Source organism: Haplochromis burtoni, unplaced genomic scaffold (genome assembly GCF_018398535.1).
Source record: "Haplochromis burtoni strain Fernald_Lab_line unplaced genomic scaffold, NCSU_Asbu1 Contig_18, whole genome shotgun sequence".
NCBI lineage: Eukaryota > Metazoa > Chordata > Actinopteri > Cichliformes > Cichlidae > Haplochromis > Haplochromis burtoni.
The window spans coordinates 1,025,935-1,048,429 of record NW_024582379.1 but is presented as its reverse complement, the minus strand read 5'-3'; the positions used below and the strand labels follow the sequence as shown (position 1 = coordinate 1,048,429).

General features: G+C 40.2%; 2 protein-coding genes across 12 annotated transcripts in view; both read left to right on the top strand.

Moving 5' to 3' along the window:
* trim36 (tripartite motif containing 36) overlaps positions 1 to 17,913 on the top strand; it is a 33,175-nt gene extending 15,262 nt beyond the window's left edge. For all 5 annotated transcript variants that reach the window (XM_042218334.1, XM_042218333.1, XM_042218335.1 and 2 more), the window contains 10 exons: positions 181 to 327; positions 1,504 to 1,599; positions 2,984 to 3,121; positions 3,282 to 3,397; positions 4,454 to 4,575; positions 9,650 to 9,767; positions 9,859 to 10,064; positions 13,284 to 13,467; positions 13,684 to 13,797; positions 14,541 to 17,913. In XM_042218334.1, the coding sequence (XP_042074268.1) occupies positions 181 to 327; positions 1,504 to 1,599; positions 2,984 to 3,121; positions 3,282 to 3,397; positions 4,454 to 4,575; positions 9,650 to 9,767; positions 9,859 to 10,064; positions 13,284 to 13,467; positions 13,684 to 13,797; positions 14,541 to 14,910 (1,611 nt within the window). In that variant the 3' untranslated portion in view covers positions 14,911 to 17,913. The remainder of the gene's footprint in view (positions 1 to 180; positions 328 to 1,503; positions 1,600 to 2,983; positions 3,122 to 3,281; positions 3,398 to 4,453; positions 4,576 to 9,649; positions 9,768 to 9,858; positions 10,065 to 13,283; positions 13,468 to 13,683; positions 13,798 to 14,540) is intronic.
* Positions 17,914 to 19,234: 1,321 nt separating this feature from the next.
* The window catches only part of ccser1 (coiled-coil serine-rich protein 1), a 126,520-nt gene continuing 123,259 nt past the window's right edge, over positions 19,235 to 22,495 (top strand). For 2 of the 7 annotated variants that reach the window (XM_005916142.3, XM_042218331.1), the window contains exon 1: positions 19,248 to 19,452. The gene's annotated coding sequence lies outside the window, so the exon portion shown is untranslated. Of the gene's footprint in view, positions 19,453 to 22,495 lie in introns of all 7 variants that reach the window. The other 5 variants (XM_042218332.1, XM_005916143.3, XM_005916140.2 and 2 more) reach the window with 4 other exon arrangements.

Below are 22,495 nucleotides of genomic sequence, written 5' to 3'. Positions count from 1 at the left end.
TTTATCAACACTGTGTAGCTCTATGCAGTCTAACACAGTGCAGTTTAATGTGTACATGCGTTCTTTGGATTAATTTTAAGTCCTTGTTTTTCAGAGCTTATGTAACTGGGACGTAAGTGGTACTTGTGACAAAGTGAGTCCTCGGGGGCGATAATTTATGTTTTCTCCTTAATCTCGCAGGTTCTCATGTGCCCAGAGCACGAAATGGAGAAGGTGAACATGTACTGTGAGGTCTGCAGGCGTCCCGTGTGTCACTTGTGCAAGCTTGGAGGATCCCATGCTAACCACAAAGTCACCTCGATGAGCAGTGCATACAAGATCCTCAAGGTAACACATTCAGGACTTTTTTTTTTTTTTCCTTCTCTCCCCCACACAGTCAGTACACTTTAAATTTTATTATTTAAAAACTGGTAATGACTAGGTAAACTGTAGTGAAAGATAAAACGAATGGTTTGAGGTTTTGAGAATCCTTTAAGGGCAGATTGTTGTGCAGAAGTTTGGTGCTAGCATAATTGGTGCTAGCATAATTGGACTCAAGTAAAAGCCTTTTGTCCACGCTCCCCGTCATCGCTGAAGTATGCAACAAAAGAAGTTCAGAGGCAGCTTTTTTTCTGTAGTGGGCCACACACCGACTTGTTCCTGAATTTCATCTCCTCTGCTGTTGTAATATTAATGTTTGACCTGTTCCAGTGCTAGCAAGCACACTGTAGATGTCAGTCACTGTTTGGAAACTTAAACCCAGGCTGGCTAATTGAGTTCAAACTCCTCTTGAGAGCTTTCCCTTTCACCATGATTACCTTTAATTCATTTTAGTGTTTTGTTTAGTTCACGTGGAGACGAAAATGTCATGAGATTGTGTTGGCAGCTGCTGTCACAGCAACCACACACTCCTAAAGCACAATGAGGCTATCAGCAGAATAGGTTTTAATTAAAATGCATTTAATAGTAATTGTTTTGTTGGCCTGAACGTCATCCTGCTTAGAGGGATTAATTTAACAGGGCTTAGCAAGTCGAGGCAGATTTTGTGAAATTCTATATGCTGGTTTGTGTGGATACAAACATATTGGTGTTTAATATTTAATGAGACCATTTGTTCCATGTGATTTTTGTGTGCTCTGCCTTTGAGTTCTTGGGAGGAGTATCAGATGTCCTGATCAGTCCCAGAAACCTGTGTCAGTTATAATTTCTTTGAACAGAAGTGCAGCGTCACTGTGTCCGGAGATGTCCATCAGTAATAAACTGATTTATTGGACCCCTGTTTTTGATGAGCGTCTCAAACTACAAAACCTTCTTTTTAAAGTGGTGCCTGTTACGGTTTTCTTTCCCAGAAAATGTATTTTAAGGTTGTGTTATTAGTCTCATGCCTTGTGTATGTGCCAGCAAGTATAAGGCTCTGTGAAGCTCACTGTAAATACTGAAATGCTGCTCCCTCTTTTTTTTTTTTATTTTTTTTTTTTTTTTTTTTTTTTTTTTTTTTCTCCCCTCTCCTGACTCCCTCCCCAGGAGAAGCTGGCCAAGAGTATCCATTACCTCATCAGCAAAGAGGACCAGGTCAGGACTCAGATTACTGAGCTTGAGGTGCTCATCAATAAGACTGAGGTGAGAGAGCTGACTCATGCTGCTGTATCTCTCACATCCTTTGATGTTACTGTATGCTCTGCAGACTTTTTTTCCCCCCCTTAATCATCAGTTGTAGTCAGAGGCAAAAGACCTGATTTGATTTAGTTTAACTTGGACTCGAAAGACCTGGAATTGGGTTATGGTTATTGCTTCATCTCTGAGGTTCTTTGACCGTCAAAGTGCACACAAAATGTCCATATCAACAATTCCGACTTTATCATCTTCTGCAAAATCCCTGGACGGTGTTAAATCTATAAGGAGCAGAAGGTGGCTACATGGTGCAGTGGTTGACTCACTCACTTACTTACTTGTTAAAGATGCTGGGAGGAGAGGAGAACAAATTTGGATCCTGGATAAATTGGCAAAGTTGCATCAGGAAGGCCATGTGGTGTAAAATCTGTGCCAAGTCAAACATGTAGATCTGGCCACTGTGGTGACCCAATGAGGAAGCAGCTGAAAGAATCTGTAACTCAGGATGGAATAAAAGGGCCGGTTATCACTGTACTGCTTTTTATCACATTTATGAAGGTATTATGAACTTTGTTCACACTTTTAGCATTCCTCTAATCAGTTTGTGCCAATAAAGCTGCTCCTCCTTCTTGAGGAGAAGGAGCAGCTTTATTCTGTCTAAACCTTTTGAATCTAGTCAAATTGATAATGAGATGGTGCAAAACAAATGCATCTGTTAATTCCCATTGATAGCTGCAGAAAATAAATTTTAATCCGGCTCAGTAGAAAGCAGCCCGAGTCGAACAGTTACACACAGTCTTTGTAAGAGTAAGCAGCATCATTGAACAAGCACTATGCAAACCACACAAACAAGGAAATGCAGGATTTGGTTCCCTCACGCAAGTCGGGGTTTTTAGTGTCTCAGCTGGTTCCTCTTTTACTTTGATGTTGGTCATAGATGGCGAGCGCTCAACATACCCACGCTTTCAGTTTTGTAAAGGGCACTGGGTGTGTGAGCAATAGGTGATTGTTATGCTTGTAATTTTTCATTTTGCAATTGATGCTTCTGTCTCATTGAGTATAAATGGGAGTGACTTTTTTTATGTTGTTCAAAACTAAACAGAGGCCTTAATTCATTCATGTTTGCTACTTATGTGTTGAACAATGGCTTAGATGAGATGAGTTTAAAATGTTGAATGTCTGCAGCTGAATTACAATAAAATGAAATGCGTACCGTCAAGGTTCATTCAACAGTCTCGAGTGGAAAAAGTGAGGAATCGATGCCCACTGCTTTGTTTTAAATGATCATAGTGGCAATGACTTGCACTCTGGCTGGCTTAAAGAAATGTCTGCTTATTGCATCTAATGAATACTGTTAGTTTAAGATGATGAGAAACTTGTCTTTTCCTTAAAGGAAAATGGCCAGTTAGCAGAGCGTCAAGCCAACGAGCACTTTGAGCGTCTGTTTGAGACTCTGCAAGAGAGAAAATCTGAGATGCTGAGGTCAATCGAGCAGTCTCGTAACCGTCGCATGGAGCAGCTCAGAGGCCAGGTGAGACTTTGATTTCTCTATCTCATGCGTCATATTTGCATGAAGTCCATAATAAGTGCTTTGAACTTTTCTAGATGTTTTAAAAACTAGTCTGACTTCTCAAGATGCTGTCACAATTGTAACAAACACTTATGACTGACTTATAAATGGTATTGCCCAGGTGGAGGAGTACCAAGGTATGCTGGAGAACAGTGGGTTGGTGGGCTATGCTCAGGAGGTGCTGAAGGAAACCGATCAATCCTGTTTTGTGCAGACTGCGAAGCAGCTGCATGTCAGGTATGCAAATTGGTGAGATATACATCTATATTTCATCTGTAGAGAGATTCACGTCTCTCAGCAGGCGCACATGGAAAGGTTCAGAAACCAGAAAACTATAATCTTCACTACAGTCATCTGTTTAAAATGATAACATTTAGGAAAAAAGTACAATAATAGAAATGATTGATAATGTAACAAAGCTTAGAGATGCAAATGGTGAGCAGTAAAAGCTGCCCGTATATAATCATCTGTATTATTTGTGAGGAAAGCTGCACTTTTGTGACGGAATAGTTGAGCAGTGCACTTAAAGCAAATATGAGCTACAGAATTATGAAGTTAAATACTGTCAAAGTGATAATTAATGAATAAAGTAACCAAGTATACATTCATTTTAAAAAATGAAGCTAAATATGATTGTTAGGGCTGTCCAACGATTACAATATTGAGTCGCATGACTGTGCATAGTTAATTAATCGCAAAAACTACAAATAACTTTAGCCTTTAGAGTTTGAAATCTGAACTGAATCATTAGTTTTTATTCTTCTCTGGATGCCATAAGCAGGATTTTGTCTATTTTAGATTTGGTTTATTTTTGTGCTGCATTCAATCAGATTAAATGTTTGACTAAAATGTGTCACAAAGCCACGTGTTACTGAACCACAGGTTACCAAACTCAAGGACAGTTTAAAGAAGACTTGTGCCACAGTGCCAAGTCAGTGCTGTGTATCTCAGTATCCTCTCCCTTAAGCTCACTAATTGATCTCCTTGAGCAGCTTTTGTAAGCTAGAACCTTTTTCTCTTACAGTCATGATAGGATGGTTTGTCCAGTTTACTCTTGACAAAGATTCAGCCTTTAATCCTTCATTGTGCTTATGAGAGACTGTATTAAAAATAGCCAGATGACCCCAGAGTACAGGACTGATTGAAAATACATTAGGGCAATGGAGGCACTCTGTCTGCTGTGAATAGTGTTGCTGTTTTGTGTCCTTACAGAAGTCTATAATTAAAAATCTTACCTTAATGATGAGGCTTTTTTTATTTTATTTTTTTATTATTATTATTATTATGTTTTAGGATCCAGAAAGCCACAGAGTCTCTGAGGACCTTTCACCCTGCAGCTGACCCCTGCTTTGATGAGTTTGTCCTGGACACGTCCAGAGAAGAAATGCTGCTTAAAGAGATGTGCTTTGGTGGAGGTAAATGATTTCAGAGTAAAGGCAACACTTGGGTTGGCAGAAATGTCATTTATTGAATCATTTCTGACTTAAACCCTGTTTCAGTTGACTTTGATGCACTAAAAGGTGAATCTGTTTACAGGATGGTTTGCAAATATTGTTTTCAGGGGTTTGGTGTGCTCAGTCAAACTCATTTCTGGAAAAACTGTGGTAAACAGCGAGCTTCTTTATCGTGCTCGGCTGGAAAAAGTGATCCCATCAGTTCATGAAAGAAAACATGGTGACATTTATGCTTCTATTCATCTGTGAGCATGAAGACCGGCTTTGTTTGTGGCTCGTCCAGATCATGAGAAAATGTGGCAATATGATGTAGAGCCCTGCTGTTATATATTTCCTTACAAATAAAGTTGGTTAAAACTTGAATAAGTTATTTTTTGTTGTTGCATGCAGAGCCATTCAAACTGTGCTATGCTAAGAGGTCAGAGGTCATTTGTAGGCAACCAAAATGAGAGCCTTGACTACACAGATTGTGGATGTTGGTGGTTTGTTCTGGTCTCCTGATTTACAAAGGAGTTTACTCTGTCAGAAAGCTGCTCAGGTAGAAGTTTCCCAGGGCTGAGAATATATGCTTTCTTCAACCTGCATTATTCTGACCTATTTCAGGTTTGTCTTCCCACAGCCTCAAAATAATGAGCAAACAGTAAGTCATAGCAGACTGATCTCAAAGCAAGACCATAAAGCGCTCAAAAAGCGGTGTTTGAGCGCTTAAAGCGCTTAAAGCGCTCAAACAAAAAAGGTCTTAAATATCTGATCAAGGTACGTAACTGTTCATTATCTAACAAGCTATGTGTACTTAACCTCTCTATATTGATCTGACAGATTTGTTTTTAAATCTGTTCACCCGTTTTGAGACTCAAAGGTCTGTGAAGGGGTGACCTGGATTATTTAAAGTGCATCCAGGTTATTGTGCAGGTTGCAAAAATGTCCTGCTAAGGAACTGCAAGTCATCACAAGCTCACTGAAAGGCCGGTCAGAGGCAACGCTAGAACCTTAAAAGATGATGCTCTTTGACATTTATCTGACACACAATATGTGAAGAAAAACTGGAGAAGCTACTCCGGCCTCAACTGCTACGTCGAATCGCACTCCAAACTCAAATTCTGGTTCAACCCCATACGTTTCAGTCAGTCGTCCTAATTTATACAATTTACATCAGTATATCCAGAGATTTGAAAAAGCAAAGGGGACATCTTTGGCTTCAATGCCTCCCTCGAACTGTCACTAAAACTGAAGGAATGGAAAAGTGACACAGGTGTCACCTAGGAACCCAGTCTCCTGTTTATAAGAAGGCCCAGCTCCAGGCATTTGGCTCCAATCATAGACATACCCAGGGAGACTAGTTGTATAATTGAAACAGCCTGTGTATCTGAGCAGTAAATGGTTAATAGACTGGTACTTGTATAACACTGTTTTACTCGTACTGAAGACTAGAAGCATTGCAAACTTGCATTCTTTCGAATGACCTCTGGTTGGGCAGAAAAAGTACTTCATACGCTGCAGGAAGGAGCGCTTTCGCAGATCATTCATCCCAACAGCAGTTACTCTAGAACTCCTCAATCACGATGTCATAAGTCACTGGACATTGTGGAGATCCACAGTCACCACTTCATGCATAATGGACCTTCTATGTGTCTGGACATGTGCAGGTATATTTAGTGTGTAAGTGTGTGTGTACATGTCTGTACTTATAACTATTCTACCACTGCTATTCCTATGCAAGTCATAGATATGTATAACTTTATAGTTTGTCTTGCATATTTCCACAACCATATCCATAATCACATACTGGAGAGTGTGTGTGTGTGTGTGGTGCATTATCTTATTTTATATTTATTGGTATTTTATTTGTATGTTCCTTCTATCTATACCGGAGCTGAGTTAATGCAAAAATTTCCCCCCTGTGGGATCAATTAAGTCTTGTCTTATACCTGATTTCTCAGAAACATACTTAATAGTTTTTGTATGCATATAATCATCTCTGGTTCTGTCAACTTTACAACTAGCCACATTTTATTTATTTAAGAGAGAAAAAAAAGCAGCCATCAAAGTGCTCAGACTGCACAGACCAATAGCTGTCGTCATGGTAGCCAGCTCAGACGTTGTCTGACTTTCCTTAATAATCAAATTGGAGTTCAACACAGCCATGTTGTGACTCATGCTTTGACATTTGGCTCTGTTTGGGAGAGGCTCATTCCTCATGCGCTTTACTTTCTTTAATCTAACTTGACAACTTAATACGTATTAGTGACTGAGAGAAGGTGGTATTGATATTCTCCACCGCATATAGTGATGGTTAGTTGTGACAGGACTTTCAGTCGTAGTTATGCAGTGACACTTGATTGGTGTTTGAGGCCATCCTGAAAACTGATAGCAGTTATTTGACAAGCTGCTTCGGTGGCAGTAAAGGCTTTAGCTCTGTCAGATGTTCTTTCAGACAAAGCGCTAGATGGTAAATATCGAGGGATTGAATGTTGATATTTATAGACAGCACTGAGGTCTCTCGGTGCTGTTCAGTGAAACGGCAACCGAACATTATTATTTAGTGCAACTAAATAGCTGGCATTTGTTCCAGTGACCGTTGGTGACATGAATTTGTGATTATGGGCTTTTGTTACTGCACTGAAGAGCAGCCCCGCTCGGTTTGTTGAAAATCAGTGATGTGAGACGTCTCAAAGGCTACCGCTGGCTCGGTGTAGACACTGAAGGAAAATGGTCTGTTTTTCTGTGACTCATGAAGAACGGTTGGATAACGATCTAGTTATTATCTCCTCTATAATCTGATTACAGGCCAGCTTTAATTTACTGTGGTTAAAAATGATGCATGCATAAAAATGTGTAGGAAAAGCTTTCTGTACAAAGGCTACAAGAGCAGAGAGCTGTGGATTCTGTTTTTTACAGGAGTAAAGGGGGGAAGGTAATGCTGCTGGGAAAACTTTTCTTTTTGAATAGTCAATGAAGCTGTTTAAAGACTTAAGCGAGTTTATATTTTTAAAGAAGTTACTTGCTTAGTCCTCGGCTTGATTTAAAAACGTCCTTTAAATTTCAGATTTGACTTTCTTTGTATAAAGTGTTGCCTGTGTAGCAGTGATGCATTTTCTTTTTTAGAAAAGTGCTGCATGCAGCAGTTTGGTGGCAGCCTTTTAATCTAAAGGCCTGCAGGAGCCAGCTTAGTCCAAGCCTATGAGATAATAAGCTGTGAGTGCGCCTGTATACTGCAGTAATTACATTTAAGGAGGTTAAAAAATGACTGCATTATTGGTGGATCCTCTCCCTCATCCTTGTACTGTACTTGACTGCGTTTTTAAAAACTTGAGACTGACAACAAGTGTTTTTTTGTTCAGTGCTTGTGTCTTGTCCATGTTTTCTAGTGCACTCGTCATCCTTTGGATAACGATGCATTTGTGCTCACTCCTTTTAACCCAGCTATGGCCATACTGTGGCGTATGAACCCCCCCCAAAGGAAAAAAGCTCTGCTTCTCAAGAGGATGTGAAAGACTGCTTTGTCTCAAGTGTAAATGCCCGTTTGTGGTCAGCTTCAAACTGGAGTTTCTGCTAAACATCAGACTATGATCAGAGGTCTCAACATTTCATGTCTCTTAAAGGATGTTTTTCATGTCAAAGCTTAAAGATTTTGAAGTGGGAGCTGTTGAAAGTCCAGTGCAGGGAGCAGGGGAATGATAAAGAATATGAGTCAGAGCAGCTCCCTGCAGTGTAAGCTGTAATGTACATGATCAATAGTGTTTCTTCCGAATCACTGAACGAGGGCTTCCTGCTGAGTCGGATGGCTGACTGCCCCGTTTGGTCCTCACTTGTTTGAACAGGTGAAAACGTAAAATTTTATTTGTCAGGGTAGCAGATGGCCTTTTTTTTTTTTTTTTTTTTTTTTTTTTTTTTTAATAACAAGCAAAGAGGGCCTGTGGTGGTTACTCTTTACTTTCCCTAGTTAATGCTAATCTACATTAAGAATGCTTAATACATTGTGCTTTAAGATTACACAAGCTCATAAAGGAGAGCTGCCTGGGAGAAGTAAATTGGGGACTCGGGATTAGCAAAGTGACTTTGAAAGCTTAACAGCAGTGGTGACACTGGTCAGTGAGGGGGATCTACTATTGTGGGGAAAAGATGACAAAAATGGGAAGGATTGAAAACTAGAAGGGGAAAAATATAACCAAAGGGATGAGGGGAACTCTCACTGGGAGGATGATGGAAGTATACAGAGAAATGCTTTGATCTTGGAGAGGAGCTGTGACCTACATGGTTGCAGTAATTTGATTGTTTCTGGAGGAAATAAATTAGCTGAGGAGTGTAACTGAGGGAATCCTTCAAGGGGTTTGTCCTCTAGCATAAGCCAGAGGCAGTATATATGTAGGTGAATGTAAAGCCATGGAGAGATGGGTTAACAACACAAGCAGGAAATTGAAATGACTGTTGAGAAAATGGATGGGAAGAAACAAAGTGCAGTAAGGGAAAGAAGCGGAGTTGGGTGTAAGTGCATTTCCTGGCTGTGAGTCTGGGAAAAACTCTTAAGCTTCATTATGCAAGATAGTCCATTGTCCTGAGTGGATAGTCTTGATCCCGACAAAGCTAATCTTAGCTATACTTGCATTGCTTCATTTGCTTAAGCCCAAGCTATGTAGCTGAAATACAGGGCTCAGCGTGATTAGAATGAAAGTAATTTGGCTGCTATTGCTGTGTATTTTTATTTTCTTAAATTCATATGAGTCTTTCATCTCTTTAGGTGACTGTAAGTTGCTGTTATCTAAATAAAATTGAATGGTCTGTTGTCTTGCAAATCCTAAATCTTCCAGAACTACTGTCTGCCATGTGAGATTTGTTTTTAAATTTGGACAAAACAAGCTCTTCCCCAGATTTGTCATTGTTTTGAAAATCTTCATAACGGATGTTAAATGCTATATTTTAGAGGCTTTCCTGGTTGCAGTTTGTTTACTTGTTGTTTGGCCTTAGTTGTTGTTTCACCTGATTATACTGACTGGTTCCTTTGCTCTATTCTTTACACTTTCTTCCTCTTCTCCAGTTCCAGACCCACCTCTGATTGACCTGTCCAATAGCAGAGTCTATAATGAGGCCTCAATCTGCTGGAGGCTCTCTGATGACCACCTACCTACTGATCACCACATGCTTGAGTACCGCAGGTGAGTGCAAGCATGACTTTGGGAGTAGAGGGATGTGTAGCGCCACGGATGAGTTGCAGATACTTGAAGGAGAAATATAATTTTTCTCCAGACTTGGAGGCCCAGGCCAGTCCCCATCCCAGGAAGATGGTGAGGACAATGGTGTCTGGAGGGCCACAGACAGAGTGTACGGCCCCAGCACCGTGGTGTGTGACCTGGAGCCTGACAGTCTGTACTCCTTCAGAGTACGAAGCTGCAGGAACTCCATGTTCAGCCCCTACAGTCCTGAGGTCACCTTCCACACGCCACCTGCACCCGGTAAGCCTGAGACGCACGATTTATTCCAATTAGTTAAAAATTAGTTGCATTTCCCCTTCAATCCTGTGTTGGTTCTTCTGCTGGAGACGGAAGAGTAAAAGTGTTAAAGAATGTGGCGACTTACTCAATTCAATTGTTGTTTGTTGTTGATGCTGAGCTCATTAATGACTTGCCACGCTGACTACTGGAGGACCAACCCCTGTTATTGGGCCTCTTTCTGGCAGCAGCTAAGCTTTTTTTTTTTTTTTTTTTTTTTTTTTTTTTCTTATCCCCTCTAGTTCTCAAAGCACGTCTGTGCTGAATGCTGTGCTCGACTTTAGGGAGATTAGAAAATGATGGATGTTCCACTGTTTTTAAAACATTTTTGAATTTCCTTACAGCATGCAGGATGGAGGTAATGAAGCAGAGTGGTGGTGCAGTTTATCACCATAGTAATGGCTTTTGTTTCAGATTGCTGAAACCAATATAGCTTTTGTCTGTGTGCGTGGGAGTGGATGGCATGTCAGCTTGGAGAAGAAACCTGCAGTTGCATCTGTTGCTGGCATTCTTAAGCTTTCCTCAAAGATGCAAGGTGGAATTCATTAAAAAGGATTATCATTTCCAGCCATCTGCTGGGCTTGAATTCAAATGGAGCCTTCCCAGTAAGGGACTGTATCACTTTGATTTACATCCTGCTTGGAAGGTGTTAGTCTCCTCACTTTGGGCTGTTTTCTCTGGGTGTATGCTATAATTTCAGGAGGTTTGCAGAGCCTTTTTTGTAATGAGTCATCCTTAAAATCTGATAATCTCCAGGCTCCACCACTCCGTCATGCCAGGAGCCTGTATCGAAATCAGCTGTAAACATGTTGCATCCCCCTGTGATCTGATAGGCCTGCGTTTTGATTTGCGGATAAGTGTTGTTATTTGTGGTGTTTTGTTGTGCGATCGGAGCGTCCACATTCCTGTGCTGTCTGGTTCGTGTGAGTCTGAATGGATGGACTCTGTGTGCGTCAGTAATGAGGTGGAATTTCAAGCAAGGGAGGCAAAAATGCAAAAGACAAAACCTACACCCTTGTAGCTCCTGCAAGGAGCTGTTTATGATGTAACAGCTTCAGTTTAAGACAGCCTGATGTTCCTATGAGATGCTAACACTCTGCCCCCAGCCAAGCAGGTGACTGACATGTCAAACATTGACATGTTAAACTTTGCCTGTTCTAAGTGCTCATAAGTTGATATTTACATGAATTTGATTTAAAATGATTATTTAAAAAATGGTTACCTGGAAACTAATTTCAAGCTGCATAAATTGTATGAGCTATCATTTCTTTAAAGATTTAATAAATGGATGGTAGCATCCATGTTTTATTAGGAATTTTGAAAAATGCTTCCATCCAGTGTTGTTCCTATTTGCCCCCTGGCTGTGGCAAGAAAAATGCAGACGGGCCTGTTGGACATCTAGCTTCAGAAGCAAAAGCATAAAATATCTGTAAACCAATGACATGATTGTTGTTCTTAGCAAACCTGACTTGTCAGTATTTTTTTTTTTTTTTTTTTACCTGGTTACTCATCAGTGTTGCATCATATTTTTAAAGAAGGATGAGCCATTGACACCAGTTACAGAACCTGTTTGTTAATAAAAATTATGTTGATTTATGATTAAACTGTTTAGTGAGATCAGGGAAACCTTAGACCCACTGATACCCAGATTGATAACAAACATAAAAAATAATAATAATTTGGTCATTGATTGGAAGTAGTAGAAATAAGTTTTTACATTTTTACTTAACTGAGTTTTCTAATTAAATCGACTTGGGGAAAAATAAGAAATCCAGTCTGAGACATGGGTTCTTGCACCTGCCTTATGTATCGAGGGAGTTGCAGCTGTTATGTTCTGCAATATTTCCTCCGTATCTTCCACTAAAACTGTACTTAATGAGGACAGCACAAACGGTTTCTTTAGAAATGGTATGGACAAGCACAAAGCATATTGGCCCTTTGTTTTTTTTTTTTTTTTTTTTTTTTTGATTTTTCCTCCCCATTATGGGGTGCTGCATTCTTTTGGGCTGGAAGAACAGATGGTGGTTTCAGAATCTGGGTTAGAGAAGGTGTGGAGGGGGGGGGGAGAAAGGATTTGTACAAATGGTTAAAGATGACCATCTATGTCAGACAAATTCCTCAAACCCCCACCTCTATATCTGCATGTGAACATGTTGTGTTTTTTTTTTTGTTTTCTCCCCCCCCCCCCAACACACTACCACGCACACACTGTTCAAATGATGTCAGATGTAAATATCTGGTGTGTGTGTGTGTGTGTGTGTGTGTGTGTGTGTGTGTGGGGACTGTCTTTAGTTTTTACCCCTCAGCCATTAAAGGCTGTGGTATTGCAGTCGGTGGATGGGTGGGAAACATGGACACTCAGGTTTGTGAATGCGATAACTAGACAAGGATTTCACCTAGGGGTTTGAACTTTTGGTGTATAACCCTTTAGTGGAATTTCTTGGATGTCAGGGTGCACAGAGAATATTGAATTCTTTATATAAAATCTAAAGAATGGAAACAGCTCAGGTCACTTTGTATCGCTGATGTTGAAATATGTATGCAAAGTTTATCATACTTGAAAATGGGAATCTACCAGCTTGTGTGCAATATTTGAAACAAATGCAAAGCTAAATAAGACTGCATAAAACTCCTGTCTCGTTGTCTTTTCACACGTTGGGTTAGCTTATACAAACATGATCATCATGCCCTAGTTGTTTAAAGGACTTCCCTAGACGCATGCTAATTAACTAGGTTTTCCCCAGTGTAGGCCTCAGATTGGAGAGAATGGCTGAGTGAACCGGCATAATCATGTTAGCTTGTATGTATCCTGGTGCATGGTAATCATGGCCTTTGGCCTTCAGACTATTTATAGAATACATTTGCAGCCAGATGAGAAATATAGGACATGGTTTCATTAGACTTCTCTGTCATGGTGTTATGATGATGGTGGTACTTGTAGTTCTTTATGTACATTTTAAGATTGTATTATAGCACCCTCTTGTGTCAGTCTTTGTCACTTACCCAGTAACAGAATAGAGAAAATATTCCCTTTTACGTGAGCTAAATGCTCAATAAGGACTCTTCTTCTGAAACTGGGTCTGTTTGTCCCATTCATATTTCTGATTTCCATGTACTCTTCTCCTTTGTTCACCCTTTTTTATGTCCCACTTATCTAATTCTATTCTGTCTTTTTGCATGCAGTGTTTGGTTTCCTGTTCAGTGACAAGTGTGGATTCAGCACGGAGAGGCTCATTCTAAATAAGAGACGGGATACTGTGGAGAGCGTAGCCGGCATGGCCTTCCTGCTCGCAGCCGAACGTGTGCAGACAGGCAGCTACATCGGACTAGATTACATAATTGGGGACACGGGCATCTCTCAGGGAAGGTATGCAAAACACAAACAACCAACACTGGGACTTGATACAAAAATCTCACTGAGCAGTAGATTTTGTTTCGTCAGTGCAAAGTAGGTTTAATTGCAATATTTTCTGCCAGTTCCCAGGTTTGGTACAAATGAGCCCATTAGTGAATGAATGGGCAAACTGGTCATCATAACCTCCTCTTCCTGAGGTGAAAAAATTGCATTTTTATTTTTTTGCAGACATTACTGGGCCTTTAAGGTGGAACCATACTCCTACATGGTTAAAGTTGGCGTGGCCTCCGACACAAAGCTGATTGAATGGTTTCACAATCCGAGAGATACAAGCAGCCCAAGGTATGTGCAGCTATATCCCCCCTTATGTTTCTATAATCTATAGGCATGTGGTCTACAGGTGACAAATCTAACCATAACAAATGCAGTATAGCGCCAAGTGTATTTGAGCCATACCTAATCCTGTGACGTAAGAGAACCAGTATAAACTCTTAAAGAGCTTATTGAGACGAAGCTTGGCCTTTTCAGCAAATTAGCCCATGTAAAGGAGAACATTACATAATGCAAATAAATTTGACTCTTACAGCCCTATGCCCCTAGTAGGTCTCTGAGGTCTTGTGGTCAGGGCCTACTTGTTATTAAGTATACGAGACTGAAAACTAGGGGTGATCGAGCTTTTGCTACTGTGGCCGCCAGACTGTGGAATTCTCTTCCTCAGAACTTAAGATCTGCTGATTCACTGATTACTTTTAAAAAACAGCTAAAAACACATCTTTTTAAAATTGCATTTTGTTAATTTTTGACTGTACTTCGTCTTTTTAATCTGTGTCTATACCTTGTAAAGCACTTTGTGATCTCTTATCTAGAAATGTGCTATATAAATAAAATTTTACTTACTTTTTACTTACTTACTTCTATGGTAATTATGTGACGCATGCAAATTGATAAGGACCAGGCAGTGTTCAGACAATGCTTAGATGTTTCCTCCAGATCAGTTGCCTGAAATTCATAAGTTCATCTAATAAAGTTCTGCATAAACTTTCCAAGTGCAAAACAAATCTTTACCGGTACCTTCCTTTTACCAGGTATGACCACGACAGCGGGCACGACAGCGGCAGTGAAGATGCATGCTATGAGCTCTCCCAGCCCTTCACCCTCGTCACCTTGGGCATGGGCAAACTCATCATCCCGAAGGCTTCTTCAACGTCTAGCTCTTCCACAGCAAACGCACAGTCAGCTGATCCCGGCAGCCGCATCCTTCCTATGCCCCAGCGCTTGGGCATATGCCTTGATTATGACGCGTGCCGAGTGTATTTTTACGACGCAGACACCATGAGGTGCCTTTACGAGAGGCAGGTCGATTGTTCGGGAACAATGTATCCGGCTTTTGGCCTCATGGGCAGCGGCAAGGTTCAGCTGGAAGAGTTCCTAGCCAGTAAGAGACTGGCCTTCTAAGGAGTGCATTAAGCCTGGAATCCATTTCATCTTTAGTGTGTTCTGGGAAGAACAGGTTTTATTGACAGGGTGATGGAATACAATTCAGACCATTTTTGAAGGTCAAATCAGGCAGATGTGATTAGGGCACTTGGTCCTAATGTGGAAATGGGATCCCTGCCAGGGACTGGCCCTTTTCTTTTTTTCTCCTCTCCTCCCCCCTCCAGTATTGGCATGTATAATGTATCCACACGAAGATAATTACGCTGAATATCAGTGTCTGCATACAGAGGTCTTCGGTAGTCCGTATAGATGTAAAAGGTCTTCTCCATATACCAAAGTCTCTGGATCTGGTAATTGTATTGGACCTGGTTTTATGATGAACTGCTCAAACTGAGTCTTTTAACATTAAACGCCTTCGATCTTCCTTTCCTTATTTTTTTTCTTTTTTCAGGCTTCGGTTTAGTGTTTGTTTCAGTTAGTGGGTGGTTTGTATTTGCTTGTTTTCTGTAACCATTTACGTTAAGGTAGCAGCATAGGTGTAGATATATTAGTGGACCTGAGAGCCTTGTAGCTAACTGAAGCTAGCGCCTTTGTGCCTTTTTTTTTTTTTTTTTTTTTTTGGAAATGGATGAATTAGTTTTCTCTAGCAACCAGATGTTGACATTAAATACTGGATGTGAGGATTTGGTGTAGGTACAGTTGGATCAGACACTGGCCTCATAGATATTAGAACTTATTTACTCTTTGTCACAAACGCTACTCCTCCTCACACTTATGTTTAGCTGTTTTTGCACAATAAAATGAGTCTTGCACAATAAATTTTAGTCTTCACAGCTGGATCACTACTTAGCGTAAACATTGCCGATATACAGCTATCAGTACACTCTCACAGCTACCTTCACTAACAGATATAAACCCTGGAGTATTTACTGTGATTTGAGACTTTTTGTGTTTCCTGTTTTTGTTTTTGTTTTTTTGCTTTCACTTCTGTTGCACAGCACAATTTGACTTTAAATACCATAAAACTGTCAAGGTATCAGAACACCAGGTGCTTACTGTTTGACAGCTGCAAAGTCACAAATGGCTCTTCACCACTGATGCAGTGCGAGTTCTACTTTGGTGCTTTTGAGAACCAGCATAAGCTTTGACAGGTTTGATGCAAATGTTGCATGGCATTACATAAAAGTTGGGTCTTTTTTTTTTTTTTTTTTTTTTTTTTTTTTTTTTTCAGCCTACACCTGTGAATCACCTAACTTTCTTGCAGTAGTGCCTTTTGTAGCCACTTACTATGGATCCAAACTTGGGGCTAGCTTTTAGGACCCAGTAGTGCTGTCTAATTCAAAGGCATGGAGCTAGTTGTAGACTAGGCACTGCTTTGGTGGAAATAAAGCATATTAGCCAAAGCTTTTTTTGGTTCTGGTGCTGACTTGATTGCAACCCACATCTTTGTGGCCTCACAGCCTTTAGTTTCAGAAAAAAAAAAAAGACCTAGCTCTTCAGGTTCTTACAAAACGTGCTATCACAAATTGCACTGTTTAGTAGCTATGCTGTGTAGCATGTGTCGCTATCAGATGCCAGAGTGGCTGATTGGTTTTTGTTTTGTTTTTTTGTTTTTTTTCAAAGAGCACACTAGACTGTTCAATAGGAAACCACATTTGTTTTTTGTATACACGCATACTGTATGTGGTTGCACCTGGGTTTGCTTGTACATGTGTGTGTATATATATTTTGATTTCTGGAGGGTTAGGGTCGTCGGTGTGTGTGCGTTTTTCTCAGGTTTCTGGCCTCGATTGAGGCTCAATGCTACCTACCTCTGTCCATCAGGCCTGGAAAACCTTAACTACTGTACCTTTCCTTACAGAAACTAGTTTGATTTGATTTACAGCTGTCCACCTAACAGTGCAGTCTCTGCCTTCTTTCATGTCACGTAATAAGCTGATTGCTTGTGTTTGCTTTTTAATTCCATGTACAGTTTAATCAAGAGTGTATTATTTTGGGTGAAATTAAGTACACAAATGTTCATATAATCGGTTGGTGTTTTGCTTGTAGATCACTTTTGATGGAAATTACTGTAAGCAGATGTTACCTGGTTCAGTTGCCTTTTTTGGGAGACATTCTTGTTTTGGGTCTTAAAAACATGAAATTTGCTCTTAATTTTATCTGGATAGAAATTTTTAGTCTCAAGGTGAAATATTTAATTTCTCTTATGGTGCAAGTTTTATATATATATAATTTTTTAAATTCCCCCCCTTACATGTTTATTTTCACTTGAGTCCTCAACATCTTTGTAAAACACTTCTATGCATTTATGAATTGGCAGTGCAGCTTTTATGTTTTATTTCCATCACAGAATGTATTCTCAATCACAGAACAAACTGAATGTCTTCAGGTTCTTAATTTTTCCTGAGTATGTAGTTGTTCCACTTGAGGGTCACAGCACACTCATGTAGTTTATAGCATCCTGATACAAGACCTGTAATTGCAATACCACAGCTGACTCTACATTAAACTGCATCCTAAATAAGATTTTTTTTTTTTTTTTTCTTTTTGCTTACAAATTTAGAACCAAATATTTTTGAAGGCTGGCTCTCAATCTAATTCCAAGCTAGCACTTTAAAAATCTGTAGCATGTCAGCAAATGTTTGGCTCTGCGTGTGTGTGTGTGTGTGTGTGTGTGTGTGTATAATGGGTGTGCAATATTATTGGGCTGCAGAACTGAAGAGAACACTAAAATTTGCACTGCTAACATTTTCTAGGTTTTGTGGTTTTAAGAAATTGGGCTTTAGCTTGATGTAAAGTAAATGTTGAAACTTTCTTTTGTAAGTGCAACACTGAGATTTTCTATCCTGTATATCGGTGACAGTGCATTTCTTTAGAGAACTGTATGTGGTGTGTAAATGGTGGATTTCTGTGTGTACCACGTTAAAGATTTGTCAGTATACTTTGCTCTGATTCATGTAAAGGCTACACTTTAATTTCTTGTGTGGGGATTTCATGAAATAAAGGTTGTTTTTAAAAGCAGATTTTCTTGTGATCTTTATGTATTTATACAGCTGTGTGGTTACTTTTGTGCGTATTACAACTGCTGAATGAATCGAACATTGTCCCAGTTACCAGACTTAAAATGTTCTTCACCATCATCACAAGCCCGGTTACAGTTAAGTCTTCATACTTTACAATCATACTGCAAACAAGATTTTATGTTAGTCTAGATATAGTATGCATTGCAATCAACATTTGAGACTGAACCACAGAATTTGGATAGTACGGCCAGAATATGACAAACTTGAAACTATGGATCCATTATGCTCGTTGTGTTGGGGTTTCTCGGTCCACTTTGGGCCCTTAGTATCAGCTAAACATCACTTAGACACCAGTCTTATCAGAGTGTTATTGCTGACAGTCTTTACGTCTTTATGGCCACATTTGAACCATTTTCTGATGTGTACATTTAATTTGAGCTGTGTGACAGAAACTTCGATGAAACTGGTTTCTTGAACGTGAAAATGAGGTAGCTGTACTCGAATGGCCTCCAGTCTCCAGATCTGTCCAACAGAGCGCCTTTGGAATGTGGTGGAACGGGAGATTAACATCATACATGTGCAGCCGACAGATCTGCAGCAACTGTGCGCTGCTGTCATGTCAGTATGGCCCAAAATCTCTCAAGGAATGTTTCCAGCACCTTGTTGAAGGTACACCACAAGAAATTAAAGCTCAGGTGTTTTTTAAAAAAAAGAAAAGGAAAAAAAAGTGTAACCCAGTACTAGCAAGGTATGTGTCAGAGCCAGCATGTGTGAATCCTTTTGATAACCTGCACACTTTGGCCCACCCCTGATGATGATGATGATGATGATAATAATAACTGATCAGCTCATTCTCCAGTATCTAACAGTTTCACTTCTGAATTTTCAAGCAGGGCTGTATCCAAAGATATACTGAAAATATATTTTTAGTGGCCTTTACCCTCATTTCGAAATGCTTTATTTTGTAAACGTCGTGCATTTCTCTTTTTTTCAGTCTTTTCTTTTGTCTTATCTGTGCAATGATACTTCAATTCCCATGTGTTAGCAATAATAAAATTAAAAAAACAAAATATAGCCTTCACATTTTAGCACACAAAAAATAACAAGTAGTCATTTAGGAAACCAGAACCCTGCAATCCTGGTATTTAGTGGTTTCTGACTATAAGGGCACACATCAGGATTCTTTTCTCTTTTTCTGGTGGTTGAATTCGCCAAAGAAAGACTGAATCGTCCAATCATCCACCTGCAGGAGGATGCTGGTCTGTGAGGGTATTGGAGGAGGAGGAGGAGGAGTACGAACGTCACGTTGTCCACGCTCGCTGCCCGTCGTCGCAACGCGGAAGCGACGAACGAGGAAAGGGCGAATCCACGTCACTGAGGTGTCATATTGGCGTCAGTGCAACACAAGGTGCTACCTATCCCAGATATTTTCATTCATGTAGGTTATAATAACTCGTATGACCACAAAACGAAGGTATATCCGTCTGTTTGTGCGCCGGAGGGGGTCCTCGGTGGAGACTCCGGGATTCCTCTGAAGGTAAAATACGCACATTTGTGTGTTTGTCCGCTACCTGCTAGCCAGCCTGACCGGAACCACCGGACGGAGCCTGCCGCTGTATTTCCTCTGGACACCGCTGACCATTGCGGAGTAGAGAAAGCGATTCCCATTGCTTTACCGATTCAGCGTCGTGGTGGCGATTAGCGCCAGCACTTCAGTGTCCCGGTCTCGGTTAGCTAGTCGGGATTTAAGGCTTCACAAGGCTTCAGAGCGTTGTTGACGTTTTCGGTTTGACAGTTGTCGGCGCCCCGCTGAGGACCTGCTGGCTTCACTCATTTACATCCACAATTCTTATCTTAATGCAAATAATTTACAATCAGAAGCAGCTGCAGGCTGATTCACGGGCACAATGATAAATGAGCAGGGTGCTCTGAGCAGTTGTGAGAAGTGCAGGTTAAACTGTAACTACAGACGCTGAGGCCCATTCATTGTTGTGATTTTGAGCCCATCATCAGCAGCAGCAGCAGCAGATCTAAGAAGCATGTAATTCAGCAGAAGCTTAAAGGACCACAGCATTCATTGCTGGAGCTCATGAAAGCAGTTGTGAAATGCCTCCTGTGGCCTCAGGGTTATCTAACATCGCTGCTTCACCTTAATAGAAGCCTTATTACTGTGCGTGGTTGGCACACAGCGATGGACTGTGTTGGCAGATGGAAAAATGCTTATTTTGGCATGATGTGCAGCACTGTTTACAACAGTATTTTGTGATCATGGCTCCAGTGATCCCGGTGCAGTGTATCACACTCCTATAAAAATGTATGTAATAGAGTGTAAGTGTGTTGCGGCTGAACTGTTGGATATTACAGGGTTATTAAAGTGTTATAAGTTGCTTGTGAGTGACACAGTTATAACATCATTCTGTTGCTGTTCATTCAGTCGATTTGTTTGCTCACATATTACTTCTATGCTTCATTAATCCTTCAAGTTTCCTATATGTATCCTGTTTGCATTCTATCCACGATTCACTCACATGTCTTCCCTATTTAAACATTTACTGTCCAAATATCAGGCTGACGTTTATATAACATGTTGCTTAGTTTATGTTAGGATATGTTTGCAGACTGCACTTTACTAATCTTCCATTCACTCTAGCAATGGTGACGGATTACAGTTCTCAGTTCCATTCATGGTTAAATTGGCATCCTATCGCTTAAGATTGTTTTTTGTTTTCTCCACATGCCCTGGCTTGTGGGAAAGAGGTGTGTGCGTTTATTAAATATTATCAACACTGACAGTCAGAAGAAGCTAGATGAGATAGACTGATAAAAGACTAGTTATAACCTTGGCTGTATCACTAGATTATTTGTAATGTAGCACTATAGCTTGTAGTTCAAATCCAGTAGTATTTATGTTTTTCAGCATGGAGGTATTTGCTAAAAAATATGGGAATGTTTTTCTTTGATAACACTGTCTACAGCAGCATTGCAGCCTGCTTACTCCTTCTATGAAAACACACGCTTTTCAAATAGCACTCCTTCCCTGCAATCTTTCATTACATTGAATAGAAGAGTATGGTTTGCATTAACTCTAACATGTGGTTATGGTTTTCAAAATTATCGCACCCAGAACTTGTTTTATAGGAAACACCCATTTTTCACACCCTATACACACCTATTATTTCAAACCGATGATCATGTAGAGTATCAGTGTAAAATTACTCTGAAATGGGAGGGTGTCTTTGTGGCATTGTCTGCTGATTGTTAACTATTGTTGTAGGGTGTGTCGATAAGATGCCAAAAACCACAGAGCGCTGCATGAGTAAAGTTCTTCATTCTGTTTTGGTTTATTTGAGGATTTTGATTTTAATGCATCACTATTGTTACATGGAGTGAAGGCCGCAATGACAGAAAACGTAACCTGTCATGTGTTTAATTTGGGAAAACTAGAGCTGGAGATCTAGAAACGTGCTTAGAAATCTTTCTTCTCCAATTCAAGTAATTCTTGATTTAAGTGAACATCTAAGCGGACAGTTATATAGAAGCAACGCCAGCTCACAGCAAAACGAACACTTTGCATTCAGCTCAGCAGCTCTCAGACTAATTGCAAAGCAAAGGGGAACTCAGATTAGGTGAAGTTTTGCTTCCTTTTTTTGTAGGTAGCCTCGCTTCATGAGCAGTTACTGATGAGTTTAGTCAAATGCCTGAGTGTCTGTTAGCTCTTTTGAGCCTATAATGTAATTTTATGTTAGATTATAGATGACAGCATGATTATAATAAAACAATGCTTCCAAAGGTAGTATTGAGTGAGTGTATATTTGACATTTTCAGCCCCTGTAAAGTCTGACAACAGGTTGTTTGCCCTTATTGTTAAATGAGAGAGGCGTTCTCAATCTGATTTAATCTGTCTAATTGGTTGTCTTAATCGGTTAGCCCAGAGTACTATGACCAGGTCAACTGGCTGTGTGGTGGGTTGAAAATCTAAAGCTACTAAACTGTTGGCTAATCTGAAAAGGAAGCGTTTGATACGGCTGGTGACCGCTCTGTCTTGACTTGCACGAACAGCTAGATGTGATCGAGGACAGACCCTAGCCTAATACGTGTGCGTGTGATATTAACGCCGTTGTTTGGCAGTACTATTTATTGACTTCCTCTCTCTCTTCCTTTTCTGTTTTATACATTGCATTGAGTTAAATTGTAATTTAAAATTTGCATCACATTTAGAATATGAGAACATTTATTTTCAGGTAGGTGACACTAATAATACACCACTTCAGAGTGGAGAGTGTTAATGTAAGCTTATTAGGCAGAGATTGAAAACAAAACACTTCAGGAGCTCTTAGAGAGGTCGGCTCTTCAATAGTACAGGGACTGCATAGTCACTGTTACGCTTACTGAGTGCAAAAAAACAATGACAGGAGTATTTGCTCAAATGAAAGCCTTCCTTTATGACTCAAAAAGGGGAACTTTAGTCAGTTCCTACTAGCAGTGGGGCATTGTGTTTACTCAGAGACTCTCTTTGTAAGGTCATGTGAGGAACATTGTTGTAGGCTGACGCTCTAATTTTGTATTCTCAACAGCCAGTG